Source organism: Camelina sativa, chromosome 18, assembly GCF_030686135.1.
Source record: "Camelina sativa cultivar CO46 ecotype springtype chromosome 18, ASM3068613v1".
Lineage (NCBI taxonomy): Eukaryota > Viridiplantae > Streptophyta > Magnoliopsida > Brassicales > Brassicaceae > Camelina > Camelina sativa.
This window is the reverse complement of record NC_141897.1, coordinates 13552899-13569850: the sequence shown is the minus strand read 5'-3', so window position 1 is coordinate 13569850 and position 16952 is coordinate 13552899. Positions and strand designations below refer to the sequence as shown.

The window sequence follows — 16952 nt, the reverse complement described above, 5'->3', positions numbered from 1 at the left end:
TAAATAAAAAGATACCATCATTTTCAAAAGTTTTCTTATCAAAGAATTTTGAAGAACTAATTTTATGTTTTATAATTTTGGTCTTTGATTTTTTTAAAATCATGCTTTGAAAAGTTAAAGTAGCATTAGCACGAAAGCTACTTAAGTCATTTTATGTGGTTCATTATATTTTTTAAATTGACCTATTGTTTAATGTTTTATTATTCTTATTATATATAAATTCGCTTTTCATTCTTTAATAAATACCGCTTGCAAGGTTCTAAATGTTTTGCTTTTACGTACTTTCTTCTGATTCTATTGTAACGTTGTCTGCATGTTTTCGGAAAAATCAGTTGGTACTGATTCGCATCACCTCCAATTCCCAACTATGGGCTTCTTTCATCTATGTCTTCTTTGTAATGGGATGGATAATTCAGATTAGGTTTTAAATATTACTGTGTTTTTCTTTGAAAAATGCCATATAGTGTTTTTGTATTGCCGACAAAAAAAAAAGTGTTTTTGTATTTTATTTTCTAATGCATTAATAGACAACCATTTTCTGAAAAGAACAAAAGAACTAAACATTAAAGTTTAATATTGTATTTTCAGCCAAGATATTATTTATACAATTATACTGTATCCAATAGAATTCTTCTTCATGATGAATTTCCTGTGATCTTTTTTTTTTTAATCCGAGGGATCTCATTTTGGTAGAAACGCTTCTCAGTTAATAATGATATATTTAAGTCATTTGCAAAAATGAGCTTTTGGAAATTATATCATATATTAAATACTTTCAACCTTTTGCAATTATATTATGTAAACTATATATTTTATTAAGACAAGCCGAATGGTACATGCATGTTCTCATCTTCGCGTTCGTCTTCACCCGCCGATTGCTTGTGTGGCTGCAACACCAAGAGGAAGGAGCTTCTTCATTTGCATTGTCATGTCAATGAGAGTCTTCGAAGACACGTCTTTGTTTTTACCGATCAAATTCATCACTTGGGTGATTTGGTCGGTACAAGTCATAACATCATGGTTTGCGGTACTTGGAGAGACTCTGAGTTCTTGAAAGGCTTTTCCGAGAGAGTATCCCATAGTTCTATAGGTATCACGGCACGTCTCGAACTGTGTCTTTAAACTCGGGTCCTTTTATGCTGTGAGTAGTGCAAAACGCATTGTCTTCTGGACATGGGGTACGAGAAGGCCGCTGATCACGACTTCTGCAAGTGTGACCTGTAGATTAATAGATAATTTGTTTGAAACTTCATACCAAATAACTAAGAAAATATATGTTTGCATTATGGGTTAGATATTACCGAGCTTCCGGCATACATCGCCCAACGAAAACCAGTCAACGTTTGCCAGCAGAAGGGTTTGTCGTCAATAGATGACATCTGGCATAATTTGTCGATGTATTGTGTAGAGTTTAAGGGCAAGGCCGAAGCGGGGGCTACGAGAAATTGTAACAAAAGTGCCGCTGAAACGACGAAGAAACAATGAGAGGAAGAAGCCATTTCTTTCTCTCTCCCAGGGAGTTTTATTTCTCTCAACGGCCTCTGTAAAGATTCAAGTTTTGGATTTACTTTTTGATGTTGTGATTATAATTTCAAGTATGTATATACACATACTTATAGTTTTGTTGCCATCTTTATTTTTATTTTTTTAATTGACTAGAATTTTATTTTCTTTCATTTTCATTGTATGCAAAAATCTGATTAATGAGAGTAATATATTTTCCTTATTTTTGGTTTTAGTAAAAACTTTGTTGACTAGGTTTATTTACTTGTAGTTTTTTTTGGTCACGAATTGTTTTGGTAACACCATAATCTATATTATGATTATTCTAAAACCAAAAACCAAACTTATCTTAACACATAAAATAAACTGAAAATATCAAACTAAATATATTTAAAATTTTACTAAATATTTAGAATAACTTACTATTGTTTTGTATATGATAACTTACGATTGTTTTGTATGTGATAACTTAGGATTGTTTTGTATGTGATAACATGCGATTGTTTAGTTTGTGATAACTTCCTTGTTTAGTTTGTGATAACTTGGGATTGTTTAGTTTGTGATAACTTGCAATTGTTTAGTATGTGATCCATTGTTTTCTTTTGTATGTTTGTAACTTGTCGTTTGTTGTTTTGTTTTTAGGTTGCTCCGAAGAAGAAAAAACAGAATTTTTGGGGTTGGTTCTCTGCAGTTTGAAGCGTCCTCTACCACTAGCTGTCCGCAACCTCTGTTTCCAGCTAATGATCCGGTTATCTTGGCTCAGAAGCTTGCCGCCGCTGAGGAATGCATTCAAACCCAGGCGACTCAAATCCAAACCCAGGCGAGTCAAATCCATGAAAGTAGTCAAAGAATGCATAGCTATGATGCATACTTTGACTATCTCGCGGAAAAGGATCCTGAGTTTGCTGCCAAGTTTCGATACCCGACCAACCAACAAGGGAGCAACCCAGAAGGCACCAACCAGGAAGGCACCAACCCAGAGGGCAACACAGGTGAAACGGGAGCAGCTGGTAGCCAAACTGGGACCAGAAACGTGACCTCTCTCTCTCAATCCTTTTAAGAACTCTTCTCACTTTGTTCTGATATCCCACTTAAACATGACTTTTGTTTTGTAATATTTATGTTTTATTCTATTTTGAATTTTCAATTCTGTTCTTCTTATTATTATTCTTTTTTAACATCTAAAACATTATTCACAAAAAAAAAATCAAACATAAAAATGGTAAAAGAAAAAAAAATTAAAAATGAAGAATTGCTACAAAATTAGCGAATACCAACAATACTAGGCAGATGGACGTCGCAAAGTAGTCGCAAAATTTGCGACGGATCGAACATTGCGATGGAAAAAAGTCCTCGCAATTTGCTTGACAATTGCGAGTACAACCGTCTCTCGCAATGTGCGTGGGATTTGCGAGGAATATATCCCTCGCACATTGCGTTAGATTTGCGAGGGAAAATATCCCTCGCAAAATTTGCGAGGGAATTGCGATGTCAGCTTATTTGCGAGAAGCGATTTGCGAGGAATAGTTGTGTCTCGCAAATCCCTTGCGACTGTCGATTTGCGAGGGAATTGCGATGGATTCTTCCATCGCAAATCGACTGTTTTCTTGTAGTGAATACAGTAGGTGGTGACCTAGTGGTACTACAAAGGGGTTGGTTCCCTTGTGTCCTGAGTTCAATTCCTCTTTGGGATGGAGATGCATTATTTATATCGGAATGGAATAAAAACCGGCTCCGGAAGTCACTATATCCAATAGAATTCTTCTTTTTGATATTACTTCCTTTGAATTTTGCTTTTTAAATCCAAGATATCTCTTTTTGGTAGAGACACTTCTCAGTTAATAATAACTTTTATGTCACTTGCAAATATGAACTTTTGAAAAAATGATATCATATATGAAAATACTTTTCAACCTTTAGCCTGCAATCATATTATATAGTATGTATTAAAATATATAGTTTTTAATCATATATTAAGACAAGCTCAATGGTATATGTTCTCATCTTTGTCTTCACCCGCCAAGAGCTTGTGTGGCTGCAACGCCGAGAGGAAGGAGCTTCTTCATTTGCATTGTCATATAAATGAGAGTCTTTGAAACCACTTCTTGGTTTTTCCCGATCAGATTCATCACTTGGGTAATTTGGTCGGTACAAGTCATAACATCATAGGTTGCGGTACGTGGAAAGAGCCTGAGTTCTCCAAAGGCATTCTCGAGAGAGTATACAATAGTTCTATAGGTCTCATGGCACTACTGGAACTGTGTCTTAAAACTCGGTTCCGTTTTTGCTGTGATTAGTACAAAACGCATTGTCTTCTCGACTTGGGGTATGAGAAGGCCGCTGATCACGATTTCTGCAAGTGTAACCTGTAGATTAGATGATAAATGTTTTTAAACTTCATACCAAAAAAGAAAAGAAGATAAATGTTTGAAATTACGTACTATGTACGTAAATATTATTTCTAAAATTTTTGCATTATGAATGTGGTTCTCAAAAACATAGTTGCACTTGATAAAAATATGTTTTTTTTTTTAATGTTACCAAGTTCCAACATTTGTTGTTTGAGTACTATTCTATTATTTATGTGATATTTGTATTTTTGAAAATCCACGATTGTTAAAACTCTTTTTTTTATGAAAAATATTTTCAAAAATTCAAATAAAAACTCTTACATGTTAACGTGTGATTAAAAATATAAAACTGAAAACTAATTTAGGGTTAGATATAATACTATTACCGAGTCTTCGGCATAAAGGGCACCAGGATAGGTAGTCAACGTTTGCAAGCAGAAGATTTTGTCGTCAATAGATGACATCTGACATAATTTGTCGATGTATTGTGTGGAGTTTAAGGGCAAGGCCGAAGCAGGGGCTACAAGAAATTGTAACAGAAGTACCACTGAAACGACGAATAAACAATGAGAGGAATAAGCCATTTCTCTCAAACTCATCGTGAAGATTCAACTTTTGGATTCTCTTCTTTTTGATGTTGTGATTATGGTTTATACCTTTTAAGTATATATACACGTACATATTACTCATGACTCTGTTGCCCAGCTTTACTATAAAAAAAATCTGACTAGTCTGTTGAGATTATTACACTTTCCTGATTTTTGATTTAGTATACACCTTGTTGACTAGATTTATTTACTTGTACTTTTTTGGTCAAGAATTCTTTTAATATATATCTAGTTTTAAATGTAAAATTGAATAGTATTCTTGTCCATAATCAAAAAGCTATTAAAAGAATTATTCATTTTTTAACTGCCTAAATATATAATAGGACAAATAGTTTCTTAGTGCCAAATTAGCAACTTTTGGATCTTTGATGAAAAACGGAAATGGCTTTCGTGATGGCTTTTGTGTATGTTTGGCACGTACGTACATTTTACTTTAGTTTTCTTTACTTGTTTTGCCTTTCGAAATTAGATTCAAACTAATCATTCTATAGATATGCCTTGTTCAGATTCAAATGCCTTGTTCATGTCAAATTTGGTGTGTCGACCCACGAGATTTATTTATCGCATTAGCAGCCCCTCTTTATCAATATGTTTTCAACAATTTTGATAGTTACCTTATACTATTAGATTTATCACAATTTCGTGTCCCGCTAGCTCCAGAAAAATGTTCTCCAAATCTCTTAAATCGCACGCACAGTATGAGTAATGATCGGATTTGTTGTGTATGGATTTCACGGTGTTTAATATTACAGAACTTGTCTTAGTTTAGTTAAAGTGGCATTTTTCCATAAGGATCCCCTATAATCTTGCTGGTTATATAATATATGTCTTCAAGGAGATCTTCAAGCTTCCTTGCTTAACAAGAATATTACTCTTGCTACCTCATCCCCACAGGCCACAGTACTGCCATCAGCTTGACAGCAACCTAAGGTTTAATCACTTGTTTCCAATGAAGATATCAGCTTTCATGTGACATATACGTACTCCAGAAATTGTTCACACAAATAAAACAAAATAAGTATAATTCTGTAAAGGTCAACAACTGATAAGTACATACGTATTCCAAAGTGACTATGATCCTATGGTACTCTCTCTTTCAAAAATAATTTCTTTGCATATGTTTGTTGGGTAATTTTCATTTTGGTACAAACAACAATAATGATACATCTTACTCCTCCTACTTTCGAACTGCCATATATCTATCCTTTTAATGTGGGATCGAGGTATGCAACCTCGTGACGCAACTCGGATGAACCTTTTGAAATTATTTATATCATATATTAAAATAGTTTTCAACCTTATGCACTTATATAGTATACATTAAAACAGTTTTCAATCATATATAAAGACATGCCCAATGGTATATGTGCTCATCTTCTTCTTCACCCGCCAAGAACTTCTGTGGCTGCAACACCGAGACGAAGGAGCTTGTTCATTTGCACTGTCATCTCTATGAGAGTCTTGGAAGCCATGTCTTGGTTTTTACCGATCAAATTTATCACTTGAAATTGTGAATGTACCTTCCTTTCTTTCTTTCTTGCTTCAAGGTCTACAAGAGGATTTAAGATGATTTGAAACAATTGTTTTGTCAAACAAACATAAAAATTAGACTTGTTTATAACCTCTGTTTTTTTTGTTTTTTTTTTCTGTGACATCTCTTTTTTGTCAGTTTTCAGAAAGCAGAAAAAGATAATTCAAATTAGGCAAATCTATCGAACAAAAGAGTCGCTCGAGAAAGCATGTAATATCTGTTTTTAATACCATTCTTCAATTATACCATATATTAAAATAGTTGCTATTTTTCAACACATGGATACGTTCCATCGAAAGAAGAAATGTTTTGATTGATCAGCCGACGGTATCTGTTCTCATCGTTGTCTCTACCCGCCAATAGCTATGGTGGCTCCAACGGCGAGGTCAACAAGTTTGCTCATCATTGCTGTCATCGCTATGATAGTCTTTGAAGCCTTGTCTTTATTTTTCCCGACCAACTCCTCCACAAGTTTTGTGTTGTCGTAACAAATCATGGCGTCATAGTTGGCACTCTCTGGATCTTCCGTGAGTTCTGCGGTAGCGCCCATGAGATTCCTGGTGATGTCCACAAAGGCATCTTGACACTCCTTCAACTTCGGATTCTCCTTTGCCGCTGTTCCCGCGAAATCCGCAGACTTATTGGCATAAGACATTACTAGGCGAAGCGTGGCCACAGCTGCTTGGAACTACATATCGAAACAATAAATAAATTATGTTTCTATGATTGAGTTATGAGACATGAACATATTACTTGCAATAACAATGCTGTGAAAAAAACCTTTACGATTTTCAATACACTTTATCTATTCAAAGTAAAACCATAACTTCCAAACTTTATTTGATAAATAAGTAAAAATGTATAACAAAAGATTTGTATATATGTAAGAAAACCTTCGGTAAGTAACAAAGTTATATATTAGTAATTTCGAAAAATAAACATTAATACCGTGCTGTTGGCAGAGGCTGCCGGAGGGTATGCACTCAAAGTTTTGACGCAGAAGGCTTTGTCCCCCCTGCTATTACTGCATATGGGGTCAATGTAACTTCCCGAAGCAGAGAGTGAGAAAAATGGTAACAGAACCGCCAAAGACACGACACCGAAGATTAATGAGGAAGAAGCCATCATCCCCTCTTTGAAATTTAGATTTTGATATTGTATTGTTCATCAATTGTGATTATGGTTATATACTACTTTGCAGGCATAAAAGATACTTAACGACTTACCAATCTGTATCAAAATTGGTCAATGTATTTGATTTAGTTTCCAAATTCGAGATTCCATTCTCTGTACAATTTACATAAACTAAATAGAGCAGTCTTTTGTCAATCTTATTATTAATTTATTATTTATCTTATATAAAAATAAAATGGAAATAAGTGAGGACATGTGCAACAAAAGAGTGCCAGATGTCGCAATGATAGGAAAAGTTAGAAAAACTTTGACTTTGATTTTGACATGTATTTTTAAATTAAATTTCTATATAAGTTTTGTTACCAAAAATATCATCAATTTACTATCTCATAATTGATAAATTTTCTTCACACATTTTCCTACATTTCATTTGATTTTTCTTTCATTATATAAAGTTAAAAAGATATCTGACTAATTTATAATAAATTTTACTATCACAAATTTTTACAAAGGATTTCAAAAAAAAAATTATCTAATTATTTTATCGAATTGTATTATTTTTTACACCGGCCAAACTCGGGACTAGAAAAAATTATTAATTTATAGCAAGTATTAATATATAGAGGTTCTACTGTAATTTAGTAATTCATAATTGATATAAAAGTCTAAATTACTATTTTATTAAATTTACTACTTTATATTAATAGACTAAATTATAATGAAAATCATATCTTGGATGAGAAATAGAATAGTTTATTTTTTATAAACATCAGTTATTGCACATTTAAAAATCATATAATATTTACTTTCATTAATTGAGTAGGCAATTGAATTAGTGAGCTCCACTAAAATCATATCCCACTAACATTTAGTAACTTAATCTCATTTGTAATAAATATTATTTTTTCCACCTGAAGTTGTTTTTTTAATACACATATATATATATATATACGTATACTACAAAAAGCTCATAAAAATAATTTTTTTTATCAAAATAGATGAATTGCTATATGTAATGTATAAATAGTATATGAATCGTCAAAGGGCCGAACATGAAATCAACCCAATAAATGTAGAAATCTTTTTGATGATATAGCTAGTTAGTTGAATAAGTTAACTGTAGAGTTAACATGATTAAAATTATAAAGATTTAAATTTTATTAAAATCTAATAATAAAATTGATATTATTTAAGATTGAGAAAAGGAAACATGCCAAAATAAGAAATAAGTCATAATAAAAGTTTTGTTTTTAATGTAAAGAAATGTAATATCCGCGAACAGATTTGTTGGTTTTGAGGTAGGTGTCGACCGACACCAACAATTTCAGGTTCGACTGGTTTGTCTTATATCGTCGATTTGGTTTGGTTTGGTATAAGTGGAATCTCTAAACCAAGATATTTAAAGAAGAAGTCGACGTTTTATGGGGGAAAAACCTATTTGTCGCCTTCTTTAGCCTTTTATCGATTCTCAAAAGTTCCAGAGAAGTTCTTGAGAGTTTTGAGAGATTATTGGAGTTTTCTTGGAGGGTGTCGGTCGACATTATCCTTCAGCAGGCGGCTGAATGTGTTTCCTTTTTCTGGTATGATTTATGATTTTTGTTTGATGCATGTGGAGATCTTATTGCTTGTATGTATATTTCAGTAGATGAGAGAATTGCATCACTGAGTATTTGTGATAATACTCATGCATCTCAATTGTTGTTTGTGATGCAGGTAAATGCAAAGTGTGATCGTGGAATCAAGGCGATGAAGAGGAGGACGTTTCTGGAATCAAACACGTTTCTGACATCTCTTTATTGTCAGTTTTCAACAAGGAGAACGATAATTAAATTAGGCAAATTTGACAAACAAAAAGAGTAGCTTGAGCAAACATGGGAAAACGAGCTATTTCCCCCTAAGAACTACGATATCTAGCTAGATAGAGCCGGAACTATAACCCCGATCTATATGTCCCTGAAAACAAAATTTGAAATTTATTTCTCCCCAAATCAAAAGTTTGAAATCAAAATCTCCTTAGATTAATAGTTCAATATCTATCTACCCACTTCCATGAGTTCCATCGGTTTGAAATTTATTTAACCGATTATTAACCATTATAAACCAGAAAAAACCAGATTTTGATCTGGTTAAAGCACAAACCCAATTAAAACCCAGATTTAGAATACAATCCCAATCTTTTTTTTTTGGCAAAGCAACATAATCTCAATTAAAACCCAGATTTTGATCTATTAACCCACCACCATCCCGCAGGTAAAGCTTTTGTCCATTTGTTTCGGAAGTTTGAGTTGTTTATACTTCAAAAGTTTTGGTATTTGACTTTTTTGGAGTAAGGAAAATGGTGAACAAGGTAACTTCTCATATCTGATTCAGCGACTCCGGTAAAAAAAATACTGAGAAGCGGTGGCGCCGTATGAAGCCGTTGTGAAGGAGCTGAAGAAAGAAGTGAAGGTGAAAGATATCATCTTCTTCGTTTGAATCCTCTGTTTAGTTATTTGTCCTCTGTCTGATATTACTAACACCACACAAAACAATATCAAGCGGCATGTAAACCTCCGCATACTTCCGTCCAAGCTTCTCCGGAGCACTTCAACCCCACAACAAGCAGTAACAATAACACTAACAGCTTGATTCACAATATGAATACTCTCAAACACAATATGAATACTCTCAAACACATTGATCTGCGACAGTAACACCACACGAAAATTGCTCTCAACACCAACAATCACCTGTCCATTAGAAGCAGCAAGCGGATCATCACCTACAAATTCTGCTGCCGCGGCATCGTCGGGATCCGCAACGGAGGAAGACAAAGATGAAGAAGAATAAGCTTGACTACATTTCTGATCCGGCTGCTGCTGATGGTGCTGCTTCGAGGAAGCTACAGCAGATCAATGTCGTCAAAGTTCTTGAAATAAAATCAGGCTAAAAACCCCTTTGATTTCAATTTTGTTTTTAAAACCCAGAAAAATAGTTTATTTTTGTTTATTTGGGTTATTATCGGTTTGGATGGTTTGGTTCCGGGGTTAAAGCTTAAACCAATGTAACCCAGATATATGGAGATTTTGATTTCAAACTTTTGATTTGGGGAGAAATAAATTTCAAACTTTCTTTTCAGGGACATATAGATCGGGGTTATAGTTCGGGCTCTATCTACCTAGATATCGTAGTTTTTAGAGGGAAATAGCTCGTTTTCCCAACAAACACATAATACTTTTTTCATACCAAAAAAAAATGTAATATTTGTTTTTATACCAAATTCCAATAATACATATATTAAAATAGTTTTCATTTTTCAACACATAGTTTTCATTTTTCTTTCTTTTCTTCTGATAAAAAAAAAAAATACATTCCATCAAAAGAAGAAATGTATTGATCAGCCGATGGTAAATGTTCTCATCGTCGTCTTTACCCTCCAACAGCTTCGGTGGCTCCAACGGCAAGGGCAAGAAATTTCTCCATCATCATTGTCATCGAAATGATAGTCTTTGAAGCCTTGTCTGTATTTTTCCCGACCAAATTCTTCACCGTCGTTATGCTGTCGTAACAAAGCATGACGTCATAGTTAGCAGTCTGTGGATCTTCCTTGAGTTCCGAGGAAGCGCTCTTGCAAGACCTGCTGATGAGCACAAAGGCATCTTGACACTCTTTCAGCTTCGGATTCACTTTTGCCGCTGTTCCCGCGAAAGCCGCAGACTTATCGGCATAAGACGCTCCTAAGCTAAGCGTGGCCACAGCCGCTTGGAACTACACATCAAAATAATAAATAAATAGGTGTCTATGATTGAGTTATGAGACATAAACATAGTACTTGCAATAACAATACTGTGAAAAAACCTTTAGGATTTTCAATACACTTGTATGAAAAAACCATGTATATATTCAAACTAAAACCATAAGTTCCCAACTTTATTTGATAAATAAGAAAAAATGTATAGCAACAGTTTTTTTTAGGAAAATGTAAGGGACCGAAAACTAGAACCTTTGGTAAGTAACAAAGTTATATATTGGTAATATTGAAAAAAAATATATATATATTAGTACTGTGCTGGTGGCTGAGGCTGCGGGAGGGTATGCACTCAAGGTTTTGACGCAGAAGGCTTTGTCCCCCTTGGCTTTATTGCATATGGTGTCAATGTAACTTGTGGCCGAAACAGAGAGTAAGAGACACGGTAACATGACAGCCAGAGACACGAAGCTAAAAAAGAATGAGGAAGAAGCCATCATCCCTTCTTTAAAATTCAGATTTTGGTATTGTATCATACGTGGAATTGTGGTTATGGTTATATACTACTTAGTCTACTTTGGAGACATATAAGATAAGTAATGTCTTACCAATCTGTATCAAAATTGGTCAATAAATTGATATAGTTTCCAAATTTATAGATATCATTCCCTGTATAAAAACTAAAATAATTTAAAACAATCTCTGGTCAATCTTATTATTAAATGTACTATTCATTAGTTGGTTATAATTTTGATTTGTAAATTAATTCTTTACATAGATATGAGATATACTACCCCCTTACTTACTTTCTTTCTTTAAAATTTTGATTTGGCCAAGGTTTCCACTTACTTACTTTCTATCTTTAAAAAAAAATGCAATTTTGTTTTTATCATTAACTTTTTTTTTTGAGAAATTTGTAGATAACCATAAAATTTTAAAAAAGAGATGTTGAATGTATTATGATTCGAACATTAAAAATTGACATTATTTGACCGACTCATAAAATTCTAAGCATCAAATATAATGTATCATACAAATAATGTAATAATAGAATGCTATGATGTTTCTAGATATACATTTTTTATTCTATTTCTCATTTATAATTCACTACCATAAACATGTAAAATTAATTGTATTTGTTATACCAAAGTCACAAAATGTTTCTGAAAGAAAGCAGAATAATATTCTACCAATAAAAATTAAAGAGCACATTGATTGTTATTCTATTTCATTTTTCCTATCTCAAAAGTCGGGACTCGGGAACTCAAACCTATACTGGCACCTCTAGATGTAACATTATAAATTCACGTTTTTTTCTTTATATTTTCGTCGAACAAACAAGCTACACAAACTTAAAACAATCAACTATATATATAGCTTAACCTGTTTTTGTTATTAAAAAAAACTATATTTAGTGTTTAATTTCCTCTTATGGGAGGTTAGTTTTTCATATAATTTGACAAATTAACGTGCTTTTTTAGTATATAAAGAACATCTCTTTTCATTTCAGTTTTCGACAAGTAAACCAATTTTCCAAATCGGACGACCGTATGTAGTGGCGGAGGTAGCCATTATGTTTACAGAGATAATTTTTTCTCAAATGACTGAAATCTATTTCGGGAAAACAAAAATTATGGGGGTCAATAAGCACATTTTAACTATTTTTATAAGTTTTACTTCTAAAAATACAAGCACATTTTAATAATTTTATTATAAGTTTTACTTCGAAAAATACCAAGTAAATTTATGGGGGTCTTCACCCGCCAACAGCTACTGTGGCTCCAACGGCAATAGCAAGAAGCTTCTCCATCCGCAATGTCATCATCATGATAGTCTTGGATGCCTTGTCTGTATTTTTACCTACCAAATTCTTCACTATCCCTGTACTGTCGGTACAAACCATGACGTCATAGTTTGCAGTATCTGGCGATTCCTTGAGTCCCAAGGCAGCGCTCTTGAGAGACGTGATAATGGTCGCAAAGGCATCTTGACTCGCCGCAAACTGCTTCTTCAATTTTGGATTTTCCTTTGCCGCTTTACCGGCGAAACTCGCAGACTTACGGGCATAAGACATGGTGAGGCTGAGCGTGGCCTCAGCCGCTTGGAACTACAGATTGGAATAATATACTGATTGAGAATGAGCCATGGACATACTTGCAATTACAAAATTTTAACAAGTGATAGATATATCTCTATCTATTGGTTTTAAAAATGATATAATAGTACGTACCGTGCTGGTGGCAGAAGCCGCCGGAGGATATGCGTTCAACGTTTTGACGCAAAAGGCTTTGTTGGTGGTACGTCGGCATATGGCGTCGATGTATTTTGTGGCCGAAGCAGAGACTAAAAGAAATGATAACACAACTGCAAGAGAACGGAGGCCAAAACAGTAGGAAGAAGAAGAAGCCATCCCTTCGTTAATATCTAGATTGTGGTAATGACTAATGTATCAACAATTGTTGTCTGGTTTATATAATACTTGCACGCATAATAGATACATTACACCTTTTGCCCATTTGCTTCAAGATTGGTCAATGTTTAAGATTTAGTTCACATTCACTTTCTCTTAGACTTTCTGGTTTTCTTTCATTCTCTATATAGAACTTCAAAATACAGATGGATCACAATAATTGGTTAATCTTCTTATTATTATCTCCTTTTTCGGAGAATTTGGTGCATGACCATAAAATGACCTAATATTAGATCAATGGCATATGTAAGGTGGAGATGGACGATTATACCCTTTTTGAAAAGAATTATTGACAAACACTACACATGACATAAAAAAACACTGGCCACTTTATTAGTTTATTTTTATAACTATGGATGCATGCAAATTGTTCTATAGAGAAAGTTACAGTAAATTTTGACAAAATTCTGGCCTAAACGTATTTATTTCCCCAAACGGTTTTGTGTGCAACCCCCTCAATTATTTTCATGAGTTCATCATTTTCTTAGAGTTCATCATTATTAATTGCTTAGAAAGTTTATTTTATCAACCAAAAATTAGTGTTCTGTTTTTTAATAGTTACTTTATTTTTCTATTTTATTTAGCTAAAAATTTTATCGTTTCAACTTTATCTCCTGCCTACAATATTATATTTTGATATTTTACTATATATAATAAAGAACATTTTGCCTTTTGTATATATATAATATAATATAGAAAAAAATAACTTGGCAACGTTCTTATATAGTTATATGTATGATATGTATATTACCCTCTGTTTAAATGATATTGGTTTAGCTATATCCTGTAGTTATATATGTTTTTATACTGTTTTAAATGACTTGCATCATTAGTAAAAAAATTAGTGACAAGTAATGTTGATCATTTTGTGGTTATGTTTGCTACACGTACACCTAGCAAATTTATTACAATTTTTTTGTAGTGGTTACACATTCGTTGGCTACAAATTAGTGACGAGTAATGTTGTGTTGAACTTGCTACAACAATTTCCCCCACTAAATCTGTTACAAATTTCCAACAATACTCAATCGTCTCTTGCCGTCACTATATACTTATGTTTAGTTGCAATTTAGCTGCAATTTACCTTAACTCAATATTTGTCACTAATTAGTATCAGAATGTGGCTATATTTTGCTACAAGTACATTCGTAATAATTTCCCGTGGCTATATAATCTAATTTTAATAGTGTTGGTAGATCATTTATGTATTGATAAAACATTTTTATCTATAATGTATCCTCGATTAATCATTGAATTTGAAGGCAACGAAATAAAATGAGGACACATAAAAAAAAAAAAAAAAAAAAATAGGACACAAATAATAAACATTGTAAAGCGCTATACGTACGAAATACGCAAAAAGGAAACGAATGCATGTATAAAAATAGGCCAACTACGGTATTAACGCTTGCATGTATAAATTTAATTGCTTAGACATTATCACATCAGTTTGAGATTATCCTAAGATTCAATTATCAGGGACATAATAGTTTTCATACGTCCTTTGATTCCGTGCATGCTTTAATTTTTTAACAAAAGTCAATCAAAAAAACCGAAAAATAAAAACCCAACGTAACTTAGTTCAAACTTCAAGTACGACGATGTAAGTTCTCATCGTCATCGTCAACAGCATCGGTGGCTCCAGCAGCGAGATCAAGAAGCTTCTCCATCTGCAATGTCATCTCCATGAGCGTCTTTGAAGACGGGTCGGTGTTTTTTTCGACCAAACCCTTCACACGCGTTATTTCATCGCCAGAAACCATGACGTCGTAGTTGGCTGTGTCTGGTGAATCAGTGAGTTCTAGTTTTGCACTCTTTAGAGACGCCAAAATACCAACATACGCGTCGTGGGACTCGTTGAACTGCGTCTTTAACGTAGCATCCATTTTGGCCGCCTCAGCTGCGAAAACAGCTGTCTTCTCGCAATGGGTTATTGCAAGACCGATTACGGCCTCCGCCAGTGGCAACTATAATTTTAAAAACATAAGTAATTGTTAGTTGTAGTGAGATTTTTGAACACCTAGAAAATTTATTTAAAACAAAAGTTGTATCAATATATATATATATATATATATATATATATTTTTTGTTTTGTTTTTGTTTTAAAGGATATTGTAAAGTGTTAACACAATTTCTTCATTGAGTTTGCTAATTGCTATGAACAAATAATGATATTTTAAAAGATGTTCAAGGGGATTGAATTTAAAAGAGTTGAAATGAATAAACAAGAGATAGATTTTATATTGTTATAAAATAAATTTTATATGATCTAATAATGATAACTTAAAAGTTTGGATTTGGTTCTTCACATTTTTTCTAATGGAAGTTTCGTGTAATTTCTTTGAAATGGCGTTACCATAGACGCATAAGCAAATAAACCATCAAAACCTTATAGAAAGTGTTTGAGTTTTATTAGAAAAAGGTTAGATGGTTAGTACCAGGCCGGTGGCAGAAGAAGCAGGAGGATAGGTGGTTAATGTTTGGATGCAGAATGATTTGTTTTTGACTCGTTCGCAATTTGCATCGATGTATTCTCTGTTGAGCAAGGCTGAAGCTGGGGCTAAGAGAAATTGTGAATGAACTACCAAAGTAACGACGAATAAACAACCGGAATAAGAAGCCATTTCGTCAGTCACCGGAAAAAGGTTTTATTTCTCTCGACCTCTAAGTATTGGGAATCAGATTTTTGGTTTTAGCTTTTGTTGGGTTGTGATTTTATCACTTTTGTGTCATATATATAATAACATTGTCGTCTATTTTAAGGATGTGTCAATTTTTACTCAATTTTTAGCTTTATTTTGGTTTCACTTTGGACGATCTCTATAAATAGGTCGGTGTGGATGGTTTCGAAAACTTTGGTCAAGAGACTTAACAAATTGAGTCTTGTCGTCTTTCTTTATTTAGAATGAAAAACTGTGGTTCCGTCTAATTTAAGGCAAATAAGTAAGAGTAACCTACAAGTCATTAGAAATCATCACTGCAAGACATTCAAAATTTTGAAAAATTAAAACTAAATTGTTCGAAATGTCCTAGTAAAAATCAATCTCTCAGCTTAGGGTTTTATTAGAGAAGAGAGTGAGCCAAAGCTCTTCTATCGACTCTGTTCCTTTAAATCGACGGAACCAGTGATGTACTAGAGACCAAAATGTCGCCAAAGAAAAAAACCAGATCCATCACCTTGGATTTTGTTGTGTCTTCTCATTATCCTATACACCCCGGTATGTCTCTAGAATCTTCAAAGCCTTCTCGTAGATTTCATTGCTTTCGTGGTTTTGCAGGTGTAAGAAACAAATATTCATTAGACTCAAATGTGTTGCTGGACTCAAATAATGATACAGGCCTAACTAACAATGAAGCGCACTCAGCAGAAGAAGACAAACAAGGCACCTTCCCAGAAACAGAGCATCAACGGTACGAGAAGAGGGAGACGCTCCACCTGAAGAATCTGTTCAACTATTAGGTTTAGCCACTTTAGAACTTTTGTCTTAGCTTAATCTCTCTTGGATAAGATTCATTGTACACCATACATCACATATATATACTCTTAGTTTAGTTTAGACTTAATTTATAGTTTTGTCTTAATGAACCCATCAACAATTATAGGCCTAACATAATTAATGGCCCAAAG

General features: G+C 33.5%; 4 protein-coding genes, 1 long non-coding RNA gene and 1 pseudogene across 6 annotated transcripts; all 6 read right to left on the bottom strand.

The window, feature by feature from the left end:
• Positions 1 to 703: 703 nt before the first annotated feature.
• On the bottom strand, positions 704 to 1569 carry LOC147922881 (uncharacterized). The gene is made up of 2 exons (XR_015588454.1): positions 1302 to 1569; positions 704 to 1218 (listed from the first exon to the last, which is right to left on the bottom strand). It is a non-coding gene; the product is annotated as an uncharacterized LOC147922881 (long non-coding RNA).
• Positions 1570 to 3474: 1905 nt separating this feature from the next.
• Positions 3475 to 4489, bottom strand: LOC104760996 (uncharacterized; annotated as a pseudogene). The gene is made up of 2 exons (XR_015588246.1): positions 4241 to 4489; positions 3475 to 3869 (listed from the first exon to the last, which is right to left on the bottom strand). The product of XR_015588246.1 is annotated as an uncharacterized LOC104760996 (transcript).
• A 1708-nt stretch (positions 4490 to 6197) lies between these two features.
• Positions 6198 to 7153, bottom strand: LOC104760995 (uncharacterized). Its single transcript, XM_010484008.3, has 2 exons — positions 6942 to 7153; positions 6198 to 6681 (listed from the first exon to the last, which is right to left on the bottom strand). Exons 1-2 carry the CDS (start codon positions 7119 to 7121, stop codon positions 6343 to 6345), a joined length of 519 nt encoding a protein of 172 aa, XP_010482310.1. The 5' UTR covers positions 7122 to 7153; the 3' UTR covers positions 6198 to 6342.
• Positions 7154 to 10309: 3156 nt separating this feature from the next.
• On the bottom strand, positions 10310 to 11387 carry LOC104760993 (uncharacterized). Its single transcript, XM_010484005.2, has 2 exons — positions 11172 to 11387; positions 10310 to 10874 (listed from the first exon to the last, which is right to left on the bottom strand). Exons 1-2 carry the CDS (start codon positions 11352 to 11354, stop codon positions 10536 to 10538), a joined length of 522 nt encoding a protein of 173 aa, XP_010482307.1. The 5' UTR covers positions 11355 to 11387; the 3' UTR covers positions 10310 to 10535.
• Positions 11388 to 12358: 971 nt separating this feature from the next.
• On the bottom strand, positions 12359 to 13472 carry LOC104760994 (uncharacterized). The gene is made up of 2 exons (XM_010484006.3): positions 13085 to 13472; positions 12359 to 12961 (listed from the first exon to the last, which is right to left on the bottom strand). Exons 1-2 carry the CDS (start codon positions 13262 to 13264, stop codon positions 12611 to 12613), a joined length of 531 nt encoding a protein of 176 aa, XP_010482308.1. The 5' UTR covers positions 13265 to 13472; the 3' UTR covers positions 12359 to 12610.
• Positions 13473 to 14718: 1246 nt separating this feature from the next.
• On the bottom strand, positions 14719 to 16035 carry LOC147922880 (uncharacterized). Its single transcript, XM_087500254.1, has 2 exons — positions 15763 to 16035; positions 14719 to 15291 (listed from the first exon to the last, which is right to left on the bottom strand). Exons 1-2 carry the CDS (start codon positions 15946 to 15948, stop codon positions 14914 to 14916), a joined length of 564 nt encoding a protein of 187 aa, XP_087356380.1. The 5' UTR covers positions 15949 to 16035; the 3' UTR covers positions 14719 to 14913.
• Between the last annotated feature and the right edge of the window lie 917 nt (positions 16036 to 16952).

Coding starts and splice junctions, on each gene's coding strand:
- LOC104760995 (XM_010484008.3), bottom strand. CDS start 7,121: ATGATGGCTTCTTCCTCATTAATCTTCGGTGTCGTGTCTTTGGCGGTT. Junction 6,682..6,941: donor CAGCCTCTGCCAACAGCACG/GTATTAATGTTT, acceptor TTCGATATGTAG/TTCCAAGCAGCTGTGGCCAC.
- LOC104760993 (XM_010484005.2), bottom strand. CDS start 11,354: ATGATGGCTTCTTCCTCATTCTTTTTTAGCTTCGTGTCTCTGGCTGTC. Junction 10,875..11,171: donor CAGCCTCAGCCACCAGCACA/GTACTAATATAT, acceptor TTTGATGTGTAG/TTCCAAGCGGCTGTGGCCAC.
- LOC104760994 (XM_010484006.3), bottom strand. CDS start 13,264: ATGGCTTCTTCTTCTTCCTACTGTTTTGGCCTCCGTTCTCTTGCAGTT. Junction 12,962..13,084: donor CGGCTTCTGCCACCAGCACG/GTACGTACTATT, acceptor TCCAATCTGTAG/TTCCAAGCGGCTGAGGCCAC.
- LOC147922880 (XM_087500254.1), bottom strand. CDS start 15,948: ATGGCTTCTTATTCCGGTTGTTTATTCGTCGTTACTTTGGTAGTTCAT. Junction 15,292..15,762: donor CTTCTTCTGCCACCGGCCTG/GTACTAACCATC, acceptor TTAAAATTATAG/TTGCCACTGGCGGAGGCCGT.